This window comes from Amblyomma mixtum, chromosome 1 (assembly GCF_055824585.1).
Source record: "Amblyomma mixtum isolate Tamu chromosome 1, ASM5582458v1, whole genome shotgun sequence".
Taxonomy (NCBI): Eukaryota; Metazoa; Arthropoda; class Arachnida; order Ixodida; family Ixodidae; genus Amblyomma; species Amblyomma mixtum.
In genome coordinates, this window is record NC_143012.1 from 149647411 (window position 1) to 149672457 (window position 25047).

At 48.0% G+C, this 25047-nt stretch overlaps 1 protein-coding gene across 1 annotated transcript in view; it reads left to right on the forward strand.

Moving 5' to 3' along the window:
* Nucleotides 1-5871: 5871 nt before the first annotated feature.
* Nucleotides 5872-25047, forward strand: part of LOC149367940 (transient receptor potential cation channel subfamily M member-like 2) — a 175169-nt gene continuing 155993 nt past the window's right edge. Inside the window, exon 1 of the mRNA XM_089558021.1 lies at nt 5872-6162. Within this exon, the coding sequence (XP_089414147.1) occupies nt 6073-6162 (90 nt within the window). The 5' untranslated portion in view covers nt 5872-6072. The remainder of the gene's footprint in view (nt 6163-25047) is intronic.

Here is a 25047-nt window from a genome sequence, read left to right on the forward strand (position 1 = left end):
ACTAGGTCACTCGATTCTAAACAACTCTCATAGACGGCTAGACGCGATTCTAAACAACTCTCATTTAATCACTTAAAAGTGATTAAAATTGTGAGATTGCTGGGAAAGTAATTATTAGTTTAATTACTTTTCAAAGGTAATTTTTTCATGCATGGACCATGGGCAACGGCACATATCACGCTGACCAAACTTAGGAGCACTCGGTATGCAAATGAATAGAAGTTTATATATATATATATATATATATATATATATATATATATATATATATATATATATATATATATATATATATATTCCATGCCATGCAGCAGTACTGCATGTCAGCACGCGCACTGTCGCAAGCAGCACGCACACTGCTTGTAGAGTGCTCCTACCAGCATATGTACCGGTTGTTTCAGCGAACACTTTCAAAAATTTCGAGAAATAGGTTTTTTGGGGTAAAAATATGGCTTTTGCGGCATAGTATTACCAGTGTTGGCGGACACCAGAAAACCGGTGAATCGTCTATGGTAGTAAGCTGGTTAACTGATTTTTAATAATTAATTTTTGAACTAGTAGAGTTAGGTGCCTAGTTGTAACTAGAGATTTGTAGCCGGTCGTTAGAAATAGCCATATCAGTTTTTACAATTTCGAAAGCGAATTACCCTCACCGCTGTTGCTCGACAAAGTTTTGGCAGCGTCGTGCGAAAATACATGCGCTTTTGAAAGCACGCGGGAAAAGCAGCCCCTCCACTGCACGTAACTAGTCGAAAAAAACAAATTTTGTCGAGCCATAGCGCCAAGAGTAATCGTGTTTTGGAAATTCTATAAACTGGTATGGCTATTGCTAACGACCAGCTACAGATCTCTAATTGCAACCAGACGCCTAACTGTGATAGTTAAAAAGTTAACTATTCGAAATTAGTTAACCAGCTTACTAGTTAAGATGATTCACGATGCCACCAATACCATGCCGTCAAAGCCAAAATTTGACCCTAAAAAGCCTTTTTTTGAAAGAGTTCGTCGGAACAACCGTTATATATATATATATCGGTTGAGTGTGCGTACTGCTTGCGACAGTGTGCGTGCTGGCATGCAGTACTGCTGCATGGCATGGAATATATATATATATATATATATATATATATATATATATATATATCTAAACTTCTATTCATTTGCTTACCGAGTGCTCCTAAGTTTGGTCAGCGTGATATGTGCCGTTGCCCATGGTCCATGCATGAAAAAAATTACATTTGAAAAGTAATTGAACTAATAATTACTTTCCCAGAAATCTCACAATTTTAATCACTTTTAAGTGATTAAATTACATTTCAAATTACTGCTATCAAAAAGTAGAGATTTTACATCACAGTTACTTCCCAAAAAGTGAAGATTACTTTTACATTACCTTTTAGTCTGGCGCACAAAAAGTTGCGCATTGGTCATAGTTCCTGCAAAATTTTCAGATTTTTTTTTGTTTTCACCACCACTCATCTTCAAAGTGGCGGTCGGAAATTTTGCCCCTATTTGGACATCAAACAGTCGCTTTGCTGACGTAGATGACGTTGCTGACGTTAATCGAAAATTTGTATGATTTCTCTCTGAGTGTTCTCTGAGTGGCCTCATCCATCAGAAGTTCATCGCTTTATGCGTAATATGGTCCGACCTTCTTGATTTTGAATAATTTGCCGTACGCAAGTTGGCAGATGCTCAACCCCGCCAAAACGAGGGTGGCTGATAGAAGGAGAAGCACAGGCTCATTACTCAGCAAAAGTAATTTCGCTAGTGATTAATTACGTCTGGCATGAAATTAATGCTCCAAAGTAATTCATTAAATTATTGACTTAGTAGCCCAGAGAAGTAATTAATGACATTACAGATAACCAGAAAAATTAATTTAATTACTGTGATCTTATTGCAACAATTTATTTACTGCCATGTCTGATGTGGTTACAGGGTTCCAGGCCTCCATGAAGGCCTCACAAGCGTACGTAAAGACGCTTGGGCCAAACTGCTCCATGAACAGCATCACCTCAGCGAGTAAAAGTTTGCAGGCATTTATTTTTGTTTGTTTATTTACTTATTTATTATACATACTTTCAAGGCCCGTAGAGACAGCAGAAAGGAGTGTTCAAATTATTACAATGTTTACCGACAGAAGAAAACAAAAATAAAACTATAAGGCACTTTGAACGCAATCTTGAAAGCAGTAGTGTGACAAATTGAGTCTGCGGAGGCGGGAAGGCGGTTTCATTCAGTGGCGGTCCTTGGTATTCAGGAAGAATTGTACAAATTAGTGCGACAAGATGGCACTTCAACTCTGTGTGGATTGTTGACGCCAGATAAGATGCAACTGGGTGTGGTAGAAAGATTTTCTTTCACGATAAGATTAAGGTAGTATATCTTAGAAAAAAAGACAAAAGCGAGAGTACTTACGACGTAGTGAAAGGTCAGGTAGACGTAGCGTTTTTTTTAAGGACGGGTCGCTAGAATGACGTCATTAATTATAGAGTGTAAAACGAGCTGCGCAGTTCTGAATGCTTTCAGGGTAAATGGTGAGATTGGAAAGAACGGGGTCCCATGTCGCGCAGGGATATTCTAATTTTGGACGGAAAGCCGTTTTGCATAGGGCAAGCTTTAGTGAGGTGGGCGCTGATGCAAAGCGCGTCTTAGATAGCCTAACGTTCGGTTAGCTTTGTTACTGACATATTCAACAAGCATGTTCCATGAAAGATTGCTAGTAATATGTAGGCCAAGATACTTATAGGAGTTAACAACCGACAGGACAGAACTATTAATCAAATATGAGGGCATATGAGGGCATGCGGAGCAGTCATCTGCACATCTGCACGGTCTCTGGCGGCGTTATCACTGACATGAGGTCAGCCACTCTCAGGAAACGGTCGTCCTTCGAGGCACGCCAGATGATGAAGGAGGTCCGGTCATCTTGTCGGCTTGCTGCCTCAGCGATGGTCTTGGGTGGTTTGGTTTCGTGTTAAGTGCAACCACTTCACGTGTTTGCAACCACGTGTTAAGTGCAAACCTCCTCCCCATTGACCCAGAATAAGGGGGAGAGTGGAGCATGGTAGAAGGGATGAGGCATGGATGATGGTAGGTCGATAGGTTACGTGAGGCCTTGAGGTACGGCGCTTCTTGGGCCACTCCCTCATCCCATCTGACAAAGGCAAGAAGGCGGTGTGCGGGGATAGGTGCGATGTCAATTCCTGCCACTTCCTCACTCCCTCAACAGATTCGAAGGCGCTCACTGGAGACAACTACAGACACAGTCATCATAATATCCTAAATTAGCCCATATATTTCACTCCAAAGGCTACCAGACTTAGGGTGAGGGAGGGGAAAGAAGCCAAGGGTGCCCGCGTTCGGGAAAACAAAAAAAAAAAAAAAATGGGACACGTGGGCGGCGACATGGAAACATCAAAACGGCGGACGGTGGTCCTAATTCCCTGCCACTCGGAAGGCGCCGAACAGGGGCATCGCCCATCCGCCCCTCTCCGGATCCGCCACTGGGAGAAGGAGAGAAGAGAGTAGGAACCTACGAGCGGATAACTGAGTGATCCGAGGTGAATCCTGTAGGCAAACATTCACTAGGCAGAAATCTCGTGAACGCGCTAGCGAGTGTCCTATGTGTAGTGCGTAGTAGCGCATGTGTGTTGTGTCTGAAAGTTCGCTAATTATGTGATGATGATGAAAACATGCTTTGAAAACCAAAAAAAGGGCTTGGGTTACTCGATCATTGGTCGGGTACCTAAACCGGGACACCGTTGGCACAGAAAAAATGAATTTAGAAATCACTCAGCAGGCTTGTTTCGATGAGTACCGAAGTGCAGTGACTGGGCAACATGACACCTGATACTTCCATCACCGGATATAGATGGACTCCATAGTCCAGACGAATGAATGAATGAATGAATGAATGAATGAATGAATGAATGAATGAATGAATGAATGAATGAATGAACTTTATTTCCGTCATCATGGGGCCTCACGGTCGGGGCGCAGCAATTAGGAGGGGGCGCCTCCCAGCCGGCTCTCAGCACCGGAGACCGCTGAGAGTCTTGTGGTAAGCTGTCTCCGCCTGAAGGATGATGAGTCTTTGCTGATCCGGGTCGTGGCTTTGGATCAGCGCTTCCCAGGTGGCAAGGTCTGGGATGATTTGTGATTTAGCCCCAGGAGAATCCTGACACTCCCAAATTAAGTGATTTTGCGAAGTGATTCTGTGACAGCTACTGCAGAGCTCAGGCTCCCCAGTGTCTTCATCGTGTAGTATAAAGCAGGGAAAGAATCTGTTGACCTGAAGCCTCCTCCAGGCCCTGCACTCCTTTGGAGTGAGTGACTTATTCGGAAGTGAGAGTGTTCTCCTATCTAGTGTTGGTGTTTCAGTTATTTCTTCATACTTTATGAGAGGGCCTTTATTCCCACTCTGGGGCACTCCCAGAGCAGCTCGGATGTATAATTCTCGAGCGAGGCTGTGAGCAGCCTGCCTCATTCCCCGGAATGCCCTCATGAGCAGGAACCCATATGAGGGAGACCTCTCTGCTTGAGGGGTATCTTCTTAGTAATTTAGTGGCTTGACTGGAGACCACCCCCTTACAAAAGTTGTGAACAGCTGCCTTACTGTCAGACAAGATTATCTTGGCTTTGGTACTGACGCACGCAAGGGCAATAGCCGCCTCCTCTGCCACTAATGCACTCCTAGTATTAATCGATGCTGCAGTCACTTTCTCCCCATTCCCATCAACGACGGCAATGACGGAGGCGCCATCACAGGCTGCGTCGCCGAAGGCTATGTTACCCGGCAGGTCCCGGGCAAGATTGTTCATTATTGTTCGAGCTCTATGTCTTCTCCTTTCTTTATCATGCTTCGGGTGCATGTTCTTAGGTATACTGGCCATTTTGAGATGCTTCCGTATGTCTAAGGGGATTAGCTCTGCAGTATACGGGGGCTTCCTCTCGCTCTCCCCTAGGTCACTGAGGATCTGCCTGCCTGCTATTGAGGAGCTAAGCCTCCAAATTTGCGCTTCTCTTACTGCCCTGGTGATCTCCGCACAGGTATTGTGGACTCCCATGCTCCGGAGTTTCTCCGTTGAGGAGTTCGGTGGGATGTCGAGAGCTCTTTTGTATGCATTTCGTATTAACTTGTGTATTTTCTCCTCCTCTTGCTCACTAAGCTTCAGAAATGGAGTCGCGTATGCATTCCTACTCACTATGAACGCTTGTACTAATCTCAGGAGACAGTGCTCTCGCAGGACTTTGTTTCTGAGGGAGATCCGCCTAAAGATACCCATGACCTGGGTGACATAGGTACTAAGCTTCTTGATAGTGGTTGTGTTACGCCCGTTCGTCTGGAGAAAGTATCCAAGGACTCTTACAGTGTCAACACTAGGTACTAACCTACCACCAACGACAACCTCTATCGAGCCGTATAGGTGAGGGAAGCGAGTCTCTTTCTTCATCTGGTCTTTGGTATTAAGCTAGAAGATCTCAGATTTTTGAGGGGAGCAGGAAAGCCCTCTCTCCAGAGCATAGTTTTCAACTACCTCTGCCGCTGCCTGCAGTCGGTAGTCCCGACGAAAAAGACGACCCCCTCGCGCGCTTGAATTGCCCGCCTGGAATGAGGCAGCAGATGGTTATGCTAAAACAACCTATCCGCGCGAGGCGCATGAACAAGTGCTGCCATCTGTCCTTTGGAGTAGAATGTCACTTTCAGCCTCCGAGATTCAAGTTGGTAAGAGCGCCAGTGGCCAGCGCGCACTCGGCAACGAGTCGCGCACGTGCGCTTCGATCGGAGGAAAGACGCACGGGTGCCGGTTTGTGAAAGGAAGCTCGGCGACGTCCTTGGGACAGCCCCCACCGTCACCGCCGCTCGTGCGGAATGGGCGTGCCTCAGTCACGTGGTGCGCCGCACGACGCCGCTTTCTTTGACGGCGGCCGACGGCAGCGGCCTCCAGCGAATCTCTGCGCCTCCGAGCTTGTTCGCGCGCGCGCGTTGAGTCGGCTGTGTCTGCTGCTGTGTTGTGTGTGCTGCCGACGGTGGTGGTGTGTGTGGTGTGATACAATGTGGCCACGATGAAGAGGAACGAGAGCAGCGTGTCCCGCTTCGGCTCGTTCTTCCGCCGGCGGACGCTGCGGCGGGTTCGGGACAGCACCGACAACGACGTGAGTCGCCGCGCTACATGCGCGCTCTTCCGATGAAGCCCTGTGTGCGGCGGCCGCTGCTCGCTTTCGGCGAGTGACGCGCGCGCGGCTTGGATCAAAACGCGGCTGGCGTCCATTCAACGCGCGCTTGTCGCGGCTCGTCTTTATATGGGGGGCCCCCGCTGCCGTCACGCGGCAGACGAGCCTCGGTTTTATTCGCTGGCGACGTGCCCGGCCGCCCGTCGATGCGCGATCTCTGTTGTGACGGCGCCGCCGGCGGGCGGTCCCGGGCTCGCCGTGCCGGCTAAATCCGTTTCGCTGCACCGCGACTCTGTGGAAATCGCTGTTGAATGCAGTTGCAGCCGGCTGCACTCTGAAAGCGAGCGCAGGACTGCCTACGATAGCGCTATCGTGCTGTATAAGAATGTACGGAATCGAACGATGACATGAAGCGGCGCTGTTCTTCATGTGACGTGTTTTTCTCGTGATGCAATCCAGTTCGTTCGCACACATGCTGGCAGCAGCTATTCCGCATACCCGTACATGCCCTCTGCAGTTTTTTTTTATCGTTCTTCCATCTGAATACGCGATCGTCGGGGTGTGTGCATGTATCCTGGTGTTTATATCTGCACTTTCGCTCGCTTGCTTTAGTCGGCTCCCCATTTTTTTCATGCTGTTCTTTCGCTGTAAAGCCGGTCGTGAGACGAAATACAAGAACAAAAAATGCTAATTGTGATAAATGCAGACGAACAACTGAGAACGACGCGGGGGAAAAAAATATTTTATGCAGCATAATGTGCGTAAAAGCGCTCACAAAAGTCTTCACTACCAGTAGTGGAGACGGTAGGGCGTCGGGAAGATAATTCCGAAGTGAAATGGCACGGGGAAGTGCAGATGAAGTGCAAGCGCGTGTCTTACCAAAAATGCGCTTAAAGCTGGATGCATCCGTTTGCACATGCGCTGTGAGGTTTTGAGGGGAGATAAAACGAGAGGGAGTAGCTTGGCTGAATCCACATATTTACATTGTTTGCCATAGTGAAATCACGAAAACCTGGCCTGAAACAGCTTACACACACAAAAAAACAAAGAAAACCTTTCAAATGTCTGAGTGGTGTTTTGATGTTTGGTGACCAGGCAGAAATATTTTTCATGCAGCAGAACTAGAAAAAAGGGGACCCATGTGTAATTTTGTCATTGACTTTAGTGCCAACAGGCTGCATGGCACTATTGTGTATGCACTGTACGCATGTATAGGGACACACACCCACCGACCAACACAGCAGAGTGATGTTGAAATTGAAAATTTATTTCTCCACACACATACAGTGGACATGTGGGTATGTGGGTATGTTGCTGACAAAGTGGGTATGTTGCTGACAAATAATCAGAAAACGTGAGTGAGAACTACATGGAATGGAGCGTAATTCTTCACAAAAGATTCTACTGCTATAGTAGTGCGGGACTCTCACAAATAAAGTGATCTCTGAGAGCTACATAGCGGCGCGCAGGATTCTACAGCGGGTGGGTCTTCGCGGCTGTGAGAATCTATGGAAAGTCAATTAAGAGCCCCACGCAGTGACCAAATTTTCTTCATCATGGTGGAGGGCGTTTGAAACACGGGGGTAAGTGCAAACATCTGACTTGAATTGGTCAGATGTCATCTCTTACATCTTACAGTTTGCAGAGCAACTGCCACTGTGCTGCCTTGGTCCCGGGTTCGAGTCCCGACACGGAAAAAATTTTGTACAACAGCGGAGGTTCCAGAAAGTCACGCTGCTTTCCGCACCGGACACAAGTCGGGCTAATCGTGGTGGTCCTACTGGACCTTTTGAGTGTCAGTTAACGTGAGTTCTGCGTGTTGGGGTAACGACCAAGCAGCTCAACGGTGCTCCGAATTTAAATGATAGCTCTACATTTAGCCGACTCATTTATCGGCAGCATTTATGCATAAACGTGGGGTTAAGTGGCCTCCTATATAGCCCAGAAATTCGCTACATCTTTTGCAGTTGCTTTGCAATTTTTTGCACTGACACTTACTGGAGATTAATAAGTTTCTCGTGCATTGCCGATGCGAATCCTAGATAAGTATAGAAAATCGGCGCATGCAATTTAAGGTTTTCCCGCTTACCAGCTCGTCATGCAGGGAAATGTCTCACTAGTTTATTTCAATCGCTCACTCGTAATGACCTCTGGCAATAAAAAAATAAGGGGACACTTGAGCTCTGTCCTAAGGGTACGATGCGTCACTGGTTATTTGCTACTTTTTCTTAATTTTTAGTTCTTTCTGAACACATACACTAGTTAGCATACATTATTGGGCATACTAGACACCGTGATACTACGGCAGCGTGTGTGACCCGCAACCCAAGGGTCATAGGTTCGATTAGCAACTAATTACCCCAGGTCTCTTTTGAGCGTAATCAATTTTTCAGCGTAATTAAGTAACGTTGGTCGCATCGTCTGCTTCATTGTCTGCTGCGCATGCGCAGACGCATTCAGACGGTGGCCGTCCTCACGTCTCGGCTAAAAAAAAAAAAAAAAAAAACGTGACGTAACGGCCTCTCCTTAATTCTTGCCTTCCTACATATGCTCTTCACAAACGACTGTCATGATCGCCTTTCCACGGCAGCGCACAGCCCACGCAGCAGCCGCGTTTCTTGGCGTCGTCGTTGCTGTGAACCCTAGTGTACTGCGCCGATGGCAGGTGCCATCGCAGCAGGACTCCCGTACCTGTGCTCTGCGATAATGTAGAGGGTCCGAGTAGGGTTGGAAAGCTCGTATTTTCCCCATTACCTTCTTGATCATCTTCATCGGCTGCTTTTCTCTTCGCTGTCGTTTCGCTGCCTTGTCTGCATCTGCAACTCGAACAGCGCTCACATCCAGGAAGGGAAATAGAAGACGGCATTCCTGGTGCCATTGCAGTACGTTTTACTTCTGATACCCGCTGCCGAAATTCGCTGCTATGATACTATCGGCCAGAAACAAGATATATTGTGGTTCAGATAAATGCACAGAAATTACGATTCCCGGCCTGTCATTAAGCGCCCACGAATCGCAATAGACCGCCGCGGTGGCTCAGTGGTTATGGCGCTCGGCTGCTGACCCGAAAGGAGCAGTTGCGATCACGTCCACGGCGGTCGAGTTTCGATGGAGGCGAAATTCTAGAGTCCCGTGTACTGTGCGATGTCAGTGTACGTTAAAGAACCGCAGGTGGTCGAAATTTCCGCCACCTTTCACTACGACGCCCCTCATAACCTGAGTCGCTTTGGGACGTTGAACCACCATAAACGGAACGAAATGAATCGCAATTGGCCGCACTGAGCAAAGTGGGAATAAACACTAGATATTTGGTTTGAGTAGCAGGTACCGTTGCAGAAGACGTTGGGGCTCTGATATTATGCAATTGTTTCACGTACGGTGTAGATGATGCATAAATTATAATGTATGCAAAAAAAGACAATTTTTCTGTGCTGTTCCAGCATGCATCTATATATGTCATATTCATCGATTTTGGTGTTTGAGGCAAATGATTTTTTTTATTACTGTACAATGAACGCTATAAACCGGTGGAGAAACATAAAGTGTTTCTGCTTTGTTTCTCTTTTTTAACCTATAAAATAACTATTGGCTTCTTTTGCGTGAAGGATTTTTAATGAAACGGTTCACCTTGCGATGTTAGGAAAAGCGTTTTGTCGTTCTTCTGAGGTAATTAAAGCAGCTCATTTTAAGGGTCAAACCGACTCACCGGTTTGTGTGAAGCTTGACCTTGAGCATGACCTTGGACAAACTAAATGTATGAAATAAATATCGCCACGACTGGGTTTCGAACCCGAGGCGGCGCGAATAATCATCCTCGCTGCCCACTCCACGAGAGCATTGGGCTATAGGAAACGCTTAGGTAGGCTATCGCCGGAGCCGAGCACGCCTCGTGTTAAACTGCTACACACTCTCTCGCTGTGCATTGCACAGTCTTCTTCTTCAACGAATACTACTGTCAAACTAATATTTGCGCCTTGAGCTATGTGGCCGTAGTGACAGAGAGATGTGCGCTGCATGCGTTGGCATGGACAACGTGGTGACAGAAACACGGCAGTGAAGTAACAGTAGTTGGCGGTGACAACATTGATGCAGAAACGCGGCACTGAAGCATAGCCCGCCGGCGTACATTGTTCAAATTGACTTTGATGATGATTGACATTGATGATGACATTGATGACCTCAGTCGCGTTTTCAGAAACGTGGCGGTGCACGTGTCCGTCTGCAGAAAAACTGTCATCATCATCATCAGCCTGACTATGCCCACTGCAGGGCAAAGGCCTCTCCCATGTCTCTCCAATTAACCCTGTCCTTTGCTAGTTGCGGCCACCGTATCCCCACAAACTTCTTCATCTCATCCGCCCACCTAACTCTCTGCCGCCCCCTGCTTCTTGCCTTCTCTTGGAATCCACTCCGTTGCCCTTAAGGAACAGCGGTTATCCTGCTTTCGCATTACATGCCCTGCTTAAGCCCACCTCTTCCTCTTCGAATTGTGCTTTCGCACAATTCGTGCTTAGCAATGCTGAACCGCCAGCCAATTTTTTCCCCCCGTCTTGTTGGGCTGCGGGGATATTCCATGCAGGTACCTGCCGCTGAGTGAGGCAGTCAGGATGGCCGCAGCCGCTCATCGTCCGTCTCTTTTCCGTCTAAGCAGCGCTGCATACTTCTACAACTACAGTTGTCACGAATGCAGGGCGACTTGTTTCTTCGCACGCTGCCACTTCATTACGGGCTGCGCACGGCAGTCTGGGCTGGTGATCCTGAATCAACCGCAGGCAAGCTCATGTCAGTAAGAAGTGTGGGGAAGAAGAGTTCAAAGACAGAAGAATGAGCCACCGCTCCGATGCTTATTTGCTCATTTGCGTTGCAGCAAGACGCCGCTCGTAAAAGCGAGGTGACTCCAGCCCGTCTCGCATCGTTAGCGTTCGTTTCGCTCCTCCGACCTTAGTGGCCAGGCGACGGCGAGGCGGCGAGCGACTCGCCACAACGGCGACTTCAGACATCTTTGTGGTCTTCTTTTCGCGCCCTATGTCACGGAAAGCTTGGAGCTATGAACCCTGTACTAACTATTAATCAGAAAGACACGAAAGTCAGCTCATTATAAGCAGACCAGTAGGATCAATCAAGCAAGAGGTACGAGTTCACTGCAGTGGTGCCAAGCGACCGAGTCGCCTGGTATTGCCATACGAGCCTATGGAGCATGCAAGTCCCTTCATTTCTGCAGGCATTTTGAGCGACTGGCTTGTGTGGTTTCGCGGAAACACTTTTTTTTTTCCCCGTAGACCTGCCTCCCCTAAACTTTTGCTGCCGGCTGCACTTCTGTTCAGGCGATGGTTTGCGGCCATTTTCCGGGATCTTCCTTCTCCCGTATAGAAGCTCAAGTATCAGACATCGTCAGTGCTGCAGCGTTAAAGTAGCGATAATTCAATCACTGCTGCCTGTAACTCGGTGACACTAGATGCAAAGTGCGGAAGCGACCTCACGAAACTGGTTTCGAGAAGCCGTGGTTGTAGAAGTAGGAGCGCGCTGACTAGTATTCAGTTCGAGCGACAGATTGGGATCAAGTTTTTCTGCTCACTTTGGAGCAGTCGTATTCAAATGGCAAAATGGGAGCGCGAGTTGTCGGGATCGGCATCGGGCGTCGATCTCGGATCGCTTCGTAGAGTAGGGATATTTACTCCGCCGAAATCGGCATATCTAACCGGAACCCCGCGTGACGTTTTCCTTTCCCTGGCGTCTGCTTCCCGTCACGACAGGCTGCGGCTGCTTCCTTCCTGTTGTTGCGAAGCCGCTACGCGGTGATCGTTTTTAACGCATTAGCGTTAAAGGCCGCCGTTACCCAGAAAATCCGGCGTCGGCGTTGCGAGCGAATTATCACGAGCATTATGCTGGCAGGTGGCGCCCAGAGAGAAACCTAGGAGGCAGGTGGCCCGCCTAGGTCACGTGACCTAGGCGGCGACATTAAAACCTGCCCACCGGGTAGTGAGCAACTGCCCACCGTGGCAGGTGGCAGTCAAATTAATGACTGGTCGCTAGGGAAGAGCACCATGGGTCGCACAAAGCCCACCGCCGGGAGCACCTGTCATCGCACGGGGGGGGGGGGGGGGGGGGGGAAGGGAAGGAGGGCTCTCAGGGATTTGTGAATGTAAAGTAGAGAATCATCTTCTGTATATGTGGGAATTAACTCATTACGCTGTCGCGTGGGACCCTTAATGCTGAGCTGAAGTGTCCCCTATAATTTTGACCTTATTAGCCGCGTGCAGCGCCATCTCAGCCGAAGCGCGCAATGGTAACTCTCCCAAATGTAGTTACTTTTCATTTCGTTTGCGTCCGCTCGAATGCAAATTACTGCATAAATGAAGAAAAAACTGTTAAAAGAATGTTAATTTTTTTTTGTGACCGCTTTTTAGACCAAACTCCTTAACCTATTTGAACCTCGCGCGCTCTCGACGTCAGCTGACGCGTACTCGCTGATCCTGACAGCTCTGTATACGGAAGCAATCTGAAAATTTTGCGCATTTTATGGCTAAAATTTTGTGGTGCGGGCATCTTCAGAGAAAGCGAACGTTTGCGCGCCTTTCGTTTGCCGTGAAAGTGAGAGGCAGAGTGGCGGCAAAGGCGAATGGGTGGCGAACTGAGACTGGCGCCGCCATGTTGCCTGAACGTAGTGCTTTTCTTGCAGTAAAAGTGCCCCGCGTGAGCGCAGGCATTCCATTCGCAGAATGGGAGGAAGTGATATCCGTCGGAGCTACATGCTCCGTTCGTGATCCGGCGGAACGATCGTGATCTGCCATTGGAATTCGACACGGGAGCAATGCGTAGTGTGGAGGGTACATCACAAGCTGACTTGCCCACCTGTAGCCGTTTTCACTCAGCGACTTGAAAAATGCGGGGAGGGGTAGTGGGTCGTGGAGGAGTTGCACGAATGCATCGCTACTACCCGCTGCCAAGAGGGACGAGGCTGATCCGTCTTTACGTCGCTCATCGCGTTGTCCTTTCAGTGAGCACAATAGCGCTCCAGTGAGGAAGAGAACGACCAGTTCCTTAAGGGAGCGAATACTACTCTTACTTCTGCAATGAACTTGAAAATATCTCACGGGAATTATCCGTCTAAAGGATAACCGTTTAGAACCAAGGAAAGTGCCTGCTTTCCGCTCTTATGCTTATGAAGGGATCATTGATTGAATGCGAATAATGCGTTTCTCTTTATATTGGAGCTATAGCTTGAGTATCAGAGTCAAGAAAGGCGAACAAGAGAACTGAAATGCGAACTTTAAAAGTGCAAGTCATTGCACTAGGGAAGCCGGATACTACAGGGCGGTTGATTTGCGCACGGAAGGCGTAAATACTGCACTTCAGAAGTGTTTAATAGGCCACGCCTGTAGTTCCTCTCCAGCCTATGACATTTTTGATTGTGCTCACGCGACCAGCGGCAGCCGCGCGGTGTCTCGAGCCATCGTTGTGTTGCCCGGCGCGCAGGGGCGCTTGTTGGCAGCGCGCTGGATCGATCTGGGACAACGGGACGCCGTGCCGTTGTCCTCCGTTGCGCAACGATGTCGTGCACTGACTAGCCTTGGAGCCCCCGGAACACCGTTCTAATGAACGGCCAGCAGGCGTAGAGACACGGCGGAGTGCGCCTCGGCCCGTAACCACCAAGTGCACTCTACGCGACGGGACAGAAGGCCTCGCTTCGTAAAAGAAAGGTTTCGTGCGCTAGACGAGGCATATTAAGCACAAAAAGCTGAGGAAATCTGGCAGCACCAGGGATAAGAAGGAAGCTGACAAAGACGCCGATCAGTATTCTATAGAAACGTCTTCTCAGAATCGGAGAGTCAGAAGTTTTGCGATGCGTTGCGGCGAACAAGCGATATGCACCAGTGCGGATGCTTTGCTGCTTAAAGCAGATGCCAGCTGGAAGCCTTCAAGGTTCGAAGGCTCGCGTTCGTGCCGCTGTCGGCACTCATTAGGCGGCCGACTGCTGGAGGTTGAACATGAGAGGTGACAGGGCGAGTGGAGAAAAACCCTCCGTTTCGGGCATCTTCGCTTACTGACCATATGCTGTTGCATCGAAGTGCACGGGGAGAACCGGATGAACTTTCATGAGGCTGTGGGGTCTAATCCTGTGCGTTGTATCTACTGCCGAACAGATGATCGCATACGAACAGGAGAGTGTATATCTACAGATATTTGAAAGGTTATTGCAGAGTTTGGCAATGTGAAATATGGTAAAAAAAATGCGATAAACTAGCATATCTCGCGTCAAAACGCTGGGTTGGTGCGCCCACGCGTCCTACTTCTTTTTCTCTTGAGTGAACACGCTAATGATGCTGCAACAAGCTAACAAGTCGAAGCGTCGGTCAAATACATTAACAACTATCACTTATGTTTGTTTTACTATGCAAGATTCTGTATAGAATCCTTCTTTGATTTCTGTCATTGCTACGTTCCCAATTAACGGCTATGAATTTTTAAGAAATAAAAAGAACACAGGTGGCGCAATATTCCCAGGCCGGTGGGCTACAAGCTTTTTCGGGGGGAGGGAAGCAGGACTTTTGTGCATAGATGAGCACTTGGGATGAAATGACTGCTTCTTTTTCCTCGCGACTGCTTATCCCTGCACAGGTTTAACGTAGTTAAACCGAGCAGGCCTGCGAAAGCAGGTGTTGACATTCTTCAATCGGAGGGGGCACTTAAACTCCGCCTTAGGGATGTAGCACGATAATTTTAACTGGTTAATGCCCATATACCCTGTAATTAACATTCATGAATGGCGGCTGACGACGAGTCCTCATATACCACTACCAGCGCATCGGCGCTGGTAGTGGTATATGCGGCGCTGCACTGTCAGGTGGCTGATTCTATAATAGCCACCGGCAGGGATTGTGCGCACCCGTATGTTGCTCTTCCCGAGCAACCTCCTCCGAACTTAGCGAGGCTTACCCGAGTTGAAGTTACCCCAGTTACCCGAGTAACTGGGGTTGCTAGGCAACAGCACAAGATCGTACGTACAGTGACAACATTCGTGGTGGGTGTTGGTGAGCGTATGACCGCTTTCGCGCTAATAACCGTTTCTTTTAAAATCCAGTTTTAAAGTGCGACTACACTCTCATGCAGAACAGAGCCAAAGGCGATTTCTGATGGTCTTGGCTTCATTCAGCTCACTTAAAACGGAATCCGAAAGGCACCGTAGGAATACACCCGGCCATTACTTTGTGCGGCATTGGTATCGGCCTCTCTTATCAACTGACAACTATCCGTGATGTCATGGCTAAACGCCGGATTATTTTGCGTCTGAATCATAATGGCAAATCATGCTCACTTTTTCGCGTTCTTTTTCTGTTTTTGACTCAACCGTCCACCGCGCTCTCAGTGCTGACCGGAATAACGGTTAATTACGTTTGGTAAGCTAGAGTAGGTCAAGTTGGACAGAAATACTAGTTGCACCTTACCAGTGCATGTAACTCGTCTAAATAGCCTAAATTTGTTCGGCTACAGCGCCAAGCGTAATAGAGTTTTCGATATTCTAAAAACTGATATGTATCGATTACGGTGGGCTACACGCCTCTCAGAAGTTAAACAGCCTAACGAAAATAGTTAAGAATTTAACTTTTCAATTAGGGAACAGGCCTACCAGTTAGCACTTCTTAGGTGATGCACTACACGGCTGTCAATGCTATGCCGAAAAAAGCGTCCATCTAACTCAGAAAGTCTATATTTAAAAGTTGTGTAAAGTCTTAGATGAAGCACCCTGTATATTTTTGAGGCAGTTGGTGTGGTTTGCTGAATGGTCACTGGAGTGAACTGATTACTTTTCTGTCCTGATTTAATACATACCAATAATAAGGAGTTTGTTTTTCCTTGTTGGAAGAAAACGGAAGGGGCAGCCGCAGAGGAGCTGCTTCGGTGAGCAGCTTTGCGGGGCCGCTGGCCCACTCTACGGCAGATGACAGCAGAGTTGTCAACACATTGCTAAGAAAAATAGATAAATGAAGAGATAAATTCAAAACCCAAAAAACACAGCCATGGTACGTCGGGCATACCCCACGTACTGAACATATAACACAGAACGTGTAGCGATCGAAGGACATAAAAAAAACACCACACGAGACTTTTTAAAATTCAACGTGAATATTGGTAGATTCCCAGACGTTTGACGAGGTTGAACAAAGGAACTCCCTTCGGAAAAAACAGCACGACAGCTTTGCTGAACATTGTGAAAAAACACTCTGCGGTTGGACCGCCCTGGCTTTCATCCCACATAGGCGTTGCACAACCATCCGGATGTGCGGACGCATGCGATGTTAGAGGTGTTAGAGGTTTGTCGTGTAGCTAAAACCACCGCCAACCCCCACTGACGGGTTGGTGAGAAAGAAATCTGTTTTAATCGATAAGTTCTACTGTTGGTAATATTGTGGGTGCTATTTATGCTTTACAGCGACGGCTGCTTTGTGTTGCGTTCACAGGAAGCGCATGGTTAACCCACATACGACTAGTGCCCAACGTGTGGGACACCGCTTACTTGCGCTGTAGCTGTAGAATTTCGTAAATGCGTTGCCGCTAGGAGTGTCTGCGCAAGCGGAAATGGCGACCGCCATGATGCACGGAGGCGTTGCCACCTCGGATGTAACCTACCTTAGTATGCCACCTCGAATATTACGAACTTCGCCCTGCACTGGGCTTAGTCAGGCTGGTGCTGGTGCTGATGATGATAACAAACTTTTGTGTGTTAACGGTGGATACAGCAACCTTTCCTGTGCTACGTCGGGCTAAACGAACCTAAGGATGCCACTTCTGATGTGACAATCTTTCGTGTGTAAACCTCGGATGTAACGAACTTAGTGCGTTGACATACGATATACCTAAGAGTACTACGTGTGCCACATCGGATATGACGAACTTTAGTGCATCAACGCCGGTAAAGCGAACGTTTGGCTGTTAACGCATTCAAACGATCCACCGAGGATCATTTTCTGTACAAGCTTCCGCCCGCTAGCGGAGGTGTCTAAACTTCTCCTTTGTAAGCGTTGCGTTGTGTGCGTTGTATGAGTTTAGAAAGAGCCGCCGATTTTCCCTGGAAGCAGTTCGTAGGATCTCGCGCATCGGCCACACTGTGATTTCGCAGGAAAAGCAAACGGGATTTGCGCATTGTCATGAGAATGTCACCAGATGGGATGAGTAATAGGTGACATTAGAATGCCAACAATTTGAAAGCTTGCCACACGCAGTAGGTAGTTCATTTGCCTGGTACATTTTGCCTTAGTGTCGTCTTCCTTTTATGTCTCATCTTTGTCGGGCCAAAAGAGCGTCTTAAAGTTCGTGTTGAGAAAAATATTTCCGTGAACAGAAGAATGAATTTGAACTGAAGTAAAATTGATATTTTATATCAAATGTATGCCGCCTTTCATTCGTAACACAACTCGAGGCGCGCACCCAAGCCACACAGGGGACGTGTCTCCTTAGGAGTTATAACCAGCTAAGAAAAATAAATAGAAAAGGCCTGGTAGCAGTGTTATAATGAGCGGACACTTGGGCCGTAAAGAAAGGGATTGAAGGAGCAAGGAAAAGGGCAGACGTTAAAAAGTAACGTGAAAAACTTTGCGTAGATATCGCTCAATTTCGCTATTAATCCATCGAACGTAAGCGTATTTTTTTTTCCTCATGTGCTTTGCACTTTCGTTCGCACGCCTGACCCATGTGTCTTTTGAAATGAAATCTCCCGTCAGTAGCGGCTCTGCCGTCGCCTCTTTCCTTCGTGTCGTGTCCGGTTCCGTTCATTTGAGGAGCAAAGGCGGAAGGTGGACGGCGATCGGCGCTTCCGGTGCGGGCAGGATGCCCGACGGGAAGACGGTCCATTCGCTGCCGAGAGGCGTATCGTCGCGATCTGCGCGCGCAGTGCGTTCTGCGGCGGTGTAGGGGCCTGTAGCGTGGTTTGTGCGGGGTCTGCCATCCCGAAGCGACACGCCTAGTCCATGGTAGCTCCGCATCAATATAGACTGCCTGGGCTTCTTTTGCGTGAGCTGTCACCGCACGCATTTCGTTTCAATCGAGATCGGGATTCCGCGGCCGAGATTAGACCTTGGGACAAGCAGCCGAACGCCAGCACCGCAGCGAGTGCTTGGAGAGCATATCTTGCTACTTCCGAGCACCCTGATCTCATAAAAACGTTGCATAAATGCTCAACACAATGGCAAAACTGGCGAGTCGGTGATACATACTTAAGGAAGGCGTCTGAAGGCGGTACATCTGAAGGCGGTACATCTGAAGGCGTCGTTTTAAAATTCCTCTTTCCTGCGGACAAGTGTACATTGGACGGACGGGTCGTTGTATTAACAAGTGCCTAACTGAGCATGCTAACGCCTTGCAGACACCCAACCCAATTAACCAGAGATATTATGGAAACCTATCATATGAAGAATAAAACAAGATTGTGCGTTAGCAAGCCGTCTATATATGCCTGCATGACAGTAAAGTTCTTTTCTCCGATTCCACGTAGCAACACGTGTGTTTGTTTTACTTGTCTGATTGACGGCCGTCTTCATATTCCTTGTTTCCTGTGAATAAACCTTCAGTTGTGAGTTAGCGCTGGTCCTGTTGTTTCCTTTCTTTCCGTCGTCGTTTTTTCGCTATTTTCCTTATGCAGAAATGCGGTCTGCGCCGGCTACCACTGCATCAGTTACAAAACCTATGGGGACGCTTAATTCCAGATACCACTACGATATTGTTGTTAGATTTCGCATTTGCCGCAGCTTCTCTCTTGCTACTTCTGCGTGTGTTTGCATCAGATTCTTCGCAACTTGCGGTTCGTCAACCGCCACATTCGGACTGCTATAGCCGCAGTAGCAGTTATCTGCTATGCTGTGAAGGTGCAGACATTTGCATATATCAAATTATTTTCTGATTTTTTGTTTCGATTCTCTATCTTGGTTGCCGTCTAGAAACAACCCGGCGGAAAACTTGTGATGACGTCACAAGAGCACGAGACTACTGTCGACCAATCATTAATTTAACTGCCACATGCCACGGTGGCAAGAAGTTCGCAATCCCACGGCCAGGCTATCACTTGCCACAGTGGGCAGGTTGTAATGACGTCGAAGGTCTTTTGACCTCTCTCGACCAATCAGGGTGGCCCACCAGGGCAGGTTGGGAACACGTCACAAGGTCACGTGACCGCTCTGGATCAGTCAGCGAATTCCATCTCTAGTCGTCTGTGCGGTTCTTGTGTGAGGAGAACGCAAATGCTATTGCATTAAAATTGCCAAGTGTCTGCGCTTTGCTGCCTAAACTCGGCGAGAGCTGTCGTCATGTAGCTGCCTATATTTTGCTAGTGCCTAAGGACTACTGCAAAGTCCAATGCCCCTGTCGCACGGCCGATTGGGAATTCGCTTCAACTTCCTAAAAACTAAACGGGTGCCAGGAAGTTTCGCCCCAGGAGGAGTTGTCGCCGTGTCACACGGCCTGTAACGAACTGCAGTATAGCTTGATGGGCTAGTTTGGTGCGTATCTTTAAAAGTTGGAAAATAGCCCAATGAACCATCGACGGAAACATTGTTTTTTGTTTAGTAACCGCGAGGCCTCACTATAGCCGCGAACCCGGGACGCAGTAGAGTGCGTGCAGATGAACTTTGCGAAAAAAATCCAACAAAACAATAGGGGGCCTTAGGATAGGGGTACCATATCGGTTTAGGGGGCAGGCGGATAGCGGGGCGCCATTGCGCAAGTGCAGGACAGGCAATTACTCCGCACTATCAGCCTATTCCCTTAACCAATAGGGTCCCCCTATTCTAAACCTCCTTAATAAGTGAATGTCTTCACTGATCTTTCGAATGAATATACAGGGTGTTTCACCTAAGACTTTTACACAATTTCTAAAAATAGGAATTTTAAGTTAGAAGAGCGCTTTTTTCGGCATACCATTGTGAGCGGTGTAGTAAATCAGAATACAGCTAGGACGTGCTAACTAGCAGGCTGGTTAACTAATATCGTAATAGTTAACTTTTTAACTATTAATGTTAAGCTCCTTAACTACTGAGAGGCTTGTACCGCACCGCAAGTAACATCCATATCATGTTCTAGAGTTTAAAAAACGCGGTTACCCTTGCCGCTGCGGCCCAGCAGATTTTGGCTATTTCGACGAGTTACGTAAACTGGAGAGGTTGCTTTGCCTGCAAGCGTCTAGAAGGCGCATGTATTTTGGCTCGATGTAGCAAAAATTTGTTCGGCCACAGCACTCAGGGCAACCGCGTTTTTCAAATTCTAAAAACTGATTTATATTACTTATGGTGGGCTACACGCCTCTCAATAATTAAGGATCCTAACTGTAATAGTCAGAAAGCTAACTATTAAGTATTAGTTAACTAGCTGGCTAGTTAGCTAATTCAGTATTCGTCACCTAGGCTGCTAGTTAGTACGCATTGTGATTTCTAAGGCAGTTCTGAGCGAATAAGAGAAACAGCGCATGGCCCTGAATAGGACTCGTCGCACGGTAGCCGAGCCGCGCGTAAGCTATAGGTCACCGTTGCAGCCGGCACGTAGAGAAGCGAGCATGTGAAGAAGACACAAGAGCGACAGAAAACCACGTCACCCTTATGGGTGTCCGCAGGTTGGAGTTCGTCATCTTGGAACAAGAAACTTGCGCAGCGGGCGACAGAGCAAGCATTCAAGCGTAATTTTCATCGTTTGAGTCTCTCACAGTGAACATAGGGTCAAAGTGACTCTCGGCCTTCTTCCTCCATGGTTACATGTCCGTTCAAAATGCTACAGTCCCAAACCACGCCCCCTCTTTTTGTGCATCGGAATACATTCCCCGCCTGCAGTTATTAGTTCTCGTCTAAAACACAGTATATTTTCAATATTCGTAACGGCGGGCATATTTCAAGCAGAACAGCCAACAAACAACGTTAGAAAGTCAATGAAAGAAGTCTTGTTTTTTTCTTTAATACAACGAATAACGTACGCACGACTTATTGCAAGCTGCGTCCATGTGTATCGTGCCAGTTATACACCTCTGTGCGGCGGATTTAGTTAACGCAATCACATGGTCACGGACGAATCGCTCCGGTCGCCTTTTTTTAAATAAGTAGTTGGTTACCGGTAATGGATTGTAGAAAAAAACTAATTAATTACCCGGAATGTTATCGTATGAAAAAAGTAATCGGTTAATCACAAAACTACGCAAAATTGTAATTAATCAGAAATAATCGATTACAAACAATCAATTACGTACAACTCGGCTGCATACTGACGACACCCGTGTTGAAGATTTGAAATATCGTGATTGTGCTCACTGTGTTTGTATCTGTCGGATAGAACATCTAGAACTCATTTTACCGTGTGGCTGTTTCATTACCTTGTAGAATGCGTGCGGGATTGAGTTAGCTCATTTAACGACGCGTAGCGCTACCTGGTGATCTGTAAAATACAAGAAACTTGCACGACGCTTAACTATATACTATCCTTAAAAACACAATGCGATAGGATTAGAGATCCTTAGCGCGCAAGTACTTCTTCTCTAATAAATTCATAGATTGCAGTGAGGCCTCATTCGACAACTGCCGAAGTGGCGCACATGTTGAGCGATGCGCCACTGCCCCAGCAGCTAGGTGGCTGCTTCAAACACAGTCGCTGGTGGGGCTTGTGAGGCCCGGGTTGCTTTTCCCGAGCTCCCGTGCGGCTCATTTTAAGGCGAAAGCCTTTAATGCCTCATCGTTGTCGACAGAAGGTTGTCAGCTGAGGTGTCGCGCTTTTCGGATGGTCGAAATCGTTATGACGTCAGAGTGCGCGGATTCGAAGTAATGAGGTCGCCCACGGATGCCTGACGGTCCCTTTTGGAGCACAAGAGAACTAATAAAATAGTTGTTGTTCACATTCACATTCATTTATTCCACATTTATCCTGGTACAGAAAAAATGTGAGGGCAAGGACTAAAAGCTGCTAGTTAAGCAGCTTGACTAAGAGCTCCGACAGAGGGCATAAGGCGTCCGTGGGTGAACACATTATATACCTTATTACTGGGAACAGAGCCATGAATACAACCGAACTCATTGATGCAGATGGAGAGTCGTGCTAAAGAAGCAGTCGAAGCCGGCAGTCAAAGCGTGTAGTTGGAATGTGTAGTCAAAGTGTGCAGTCAAATAAAGCACTAGTACAGCACAAACAGTCTCGCAGTCAATGTAAAACAGTGCGGCAGGAAAAGCTTTCGCCTTGCAGCACTTTAGAGAGCCAAAGTGCCCCCTGAATTTTTTCGGGAGGCTTCAGTTATTCGCGAGGCTATCTCTCTCTCTCGACCAATCAGCTGATTCACGGTGTACAGGTGACAGTTGGATTGAATTTGTTTAGATTAATTTCATTGATACCTGCGCACCGTGGGTGGTAGACCACCTGCTTTTTAGTGGCACGGACGGGCGGACAAGCGCCGCAGCTTTTCTCGAGAAAAAGTCTTCTAATGTTAGCGCATTGATGTCGCCGTTTAATGTCCTTTCCGAGGATTAGGTACAACATCGTCTCCTCGTTGCTATGCTACAACAGCACAGCGCACGCTTTGTCACGACAGGTTCGGTGAACTGTGTGTCGCTAAGTATGTGAACACGAAAGCCACCGTTAACGTCGCGCGCCAAGTTTTCAGACGATACTAGTCCATTGGCCATCTGTCTGCTTCGCACGGCGCAGTGTGTGCTGGCACACTCAGTTCTCTCAAAGAAAACAAAACAGTGCGGAGGCCGTCGTGGGCAAGGGCTTTCCAGTTAGAGTGCCGGCCATCGCAGTTGGCCATCGACACTCGACCACGTGCCAGTACCATCTGCGGTTGTGACACGGGGCTGCGGAGTTCCCGCGAAGCTCTCAAGCCGCGCAGCTGTTGCCAGCGATACCGTCCCCTAACGTGCTTATGGAACGCCCTCTTCGTGACCTCAGCGTTTCGGCCCCAGTTCTGGCTAATTTCACGTTTTTTGTCCCCGAATTCGATCGACTGAGAGCGCCGTGGCCGGCGTCGGTACACATTTCCCCGCTCTTCGCTCATCGATTTGCCCGACATTTCGGCGAATGTTCTGAGTCACGCCATAATCGAATAAAGTAAGTCAGCCTAATGACAGTCACCTTGCGATCCAGCCATCAGCGCGTCCTGCTAGAGTGTCAGACCTCTGGCGTTCGTTTAGGCGGTCGACTTTTCGCGGATATTCACGAATTTTGTTTCGGTTTCAACGCTTCAGGCGGCTCCATATGCCGGGGCGCAAAGCAGTTTGCGCCAAGCGTTTCTGTGGCTGAGAGTAAATCGGGAGAGCCCTTTCACAAAAGTGGACAAGTAGGCTAGCGATCTCTATGCATTGCTTTGCGCCTGATTGTCTATAGTATTTTCAGCAGGGTTTTATGTTATGTATGTGCGTTCTTATTCTTGCTGTCTTTCTGTGTTCTGTATTCTCTTGGCGCATTCCCACGTGGCGATGCAGGATTGCAAACAAAAAACAAATCACACATAAATAAACACAAGCCAACTCATTCGGCGTTGATAATCCACCATTGCTCTGGCATGGTTAAAGGGAAACTGCATAAGTTTTAGAAATCAACGAGCTTAAGAGGGTTGAATGTGTGAAACTTGCAGGTAAAGCATGCGAATTCCTTTTGGGCTAGCACTTGAAATAGTGAAGTAGTCGCCGATTAAAATCCGGACGCCCTTCAAGCTTCTCCGCAGCGCACAACGCCAAGTGGGGGGCGCATGATGACGTCATCGAAGGTATCGGTACATTTACAATGCACAAACGCCTGCTTTGAAGGAAAAAAACAAACACCACCGAAGGTGAACCCTGCCGGGAGTTGTTTGGCAGCGTCTAACGCGTCAGGGCAGGGTGTGGATGACGACAGCAGCAATTTTAAATCATACCATCCGTGACGTCACGCTGAGGTTTCCAGCACTCCTCCGGTGCATTGAGGAGAAGCGCAAAATTCAATCGTTGATTACGTCACTATTTTAAATGCTAGCACAAAAACACCTGGCATTCTTTACCTACAGTCTATATAGATTTGAATCCTTGAATATCACGAAATTCTCAAAAAAGTGCTGCGGTTGCCCTTTAAATCAGAGCCGGGGTCTGAGGCAGGGAGTGAGTGAGGGAGAATTCCCCGTGTCAGATGTGCCAGAATGTTGGAGGTTTCTCAGTACAGCCTCCGCAGTGTTGGCGGTCTTGGCATGGGAGGGAAGGGTGGGGTGCATTATGGCGCGTGCTAGCACTGCCTCAGTGCTCCGGTGATCGCCTTGTTTTGATCCTCGGGAGGGGTTTCTGTTCGTCAGGCCACAAGAGGGGTCGAACGTGTTATGGTACCGCGGGCTGCTGGACACTGTTGAGCGTTCAGGTATCCTCTGGGTTGTGACCTCGGTGTGCGGGTGGGTTTGGAAGCGCTCTCCGAGTGCCCTATGCAGTATACATGGGCCCATATTAACGGAGAATGAGGCGAACAGGCATCGCCGGTAAGTTGGGCGCGGGTCGACGGTGTGTGTTCTCCAGTGCACTGCGGATCGTTAAGGATGCCCTACCCTACCTGAACCTCCGGAGACGGTCGAGTGGAACCCATCGTTCCTGCTCTGTGCTGGAGACATCCATAGCCTTCGCTTTGTAATCAGCGATGGACCGGGGATCCCAATGTGCAGTCCTGGAGAAGGCTTGAATGTCCGGCTGCGATATATGGAGGGCATGTGTAAATCGGGCGGATGTGGTCATTTGGCATCTCTCATGCAGGCATGTGATTTAAGGCAGCATATGTCGCATGTATTATGTTTCAAGAGTTTGTGGTGCCGCATGCCCCCTTTGCCATTAAGCATAATCCTGGAGTTAGGATGCGGTGTCATCATGGCCGTAGTTGGAGATTCATGTTTTATGAAAT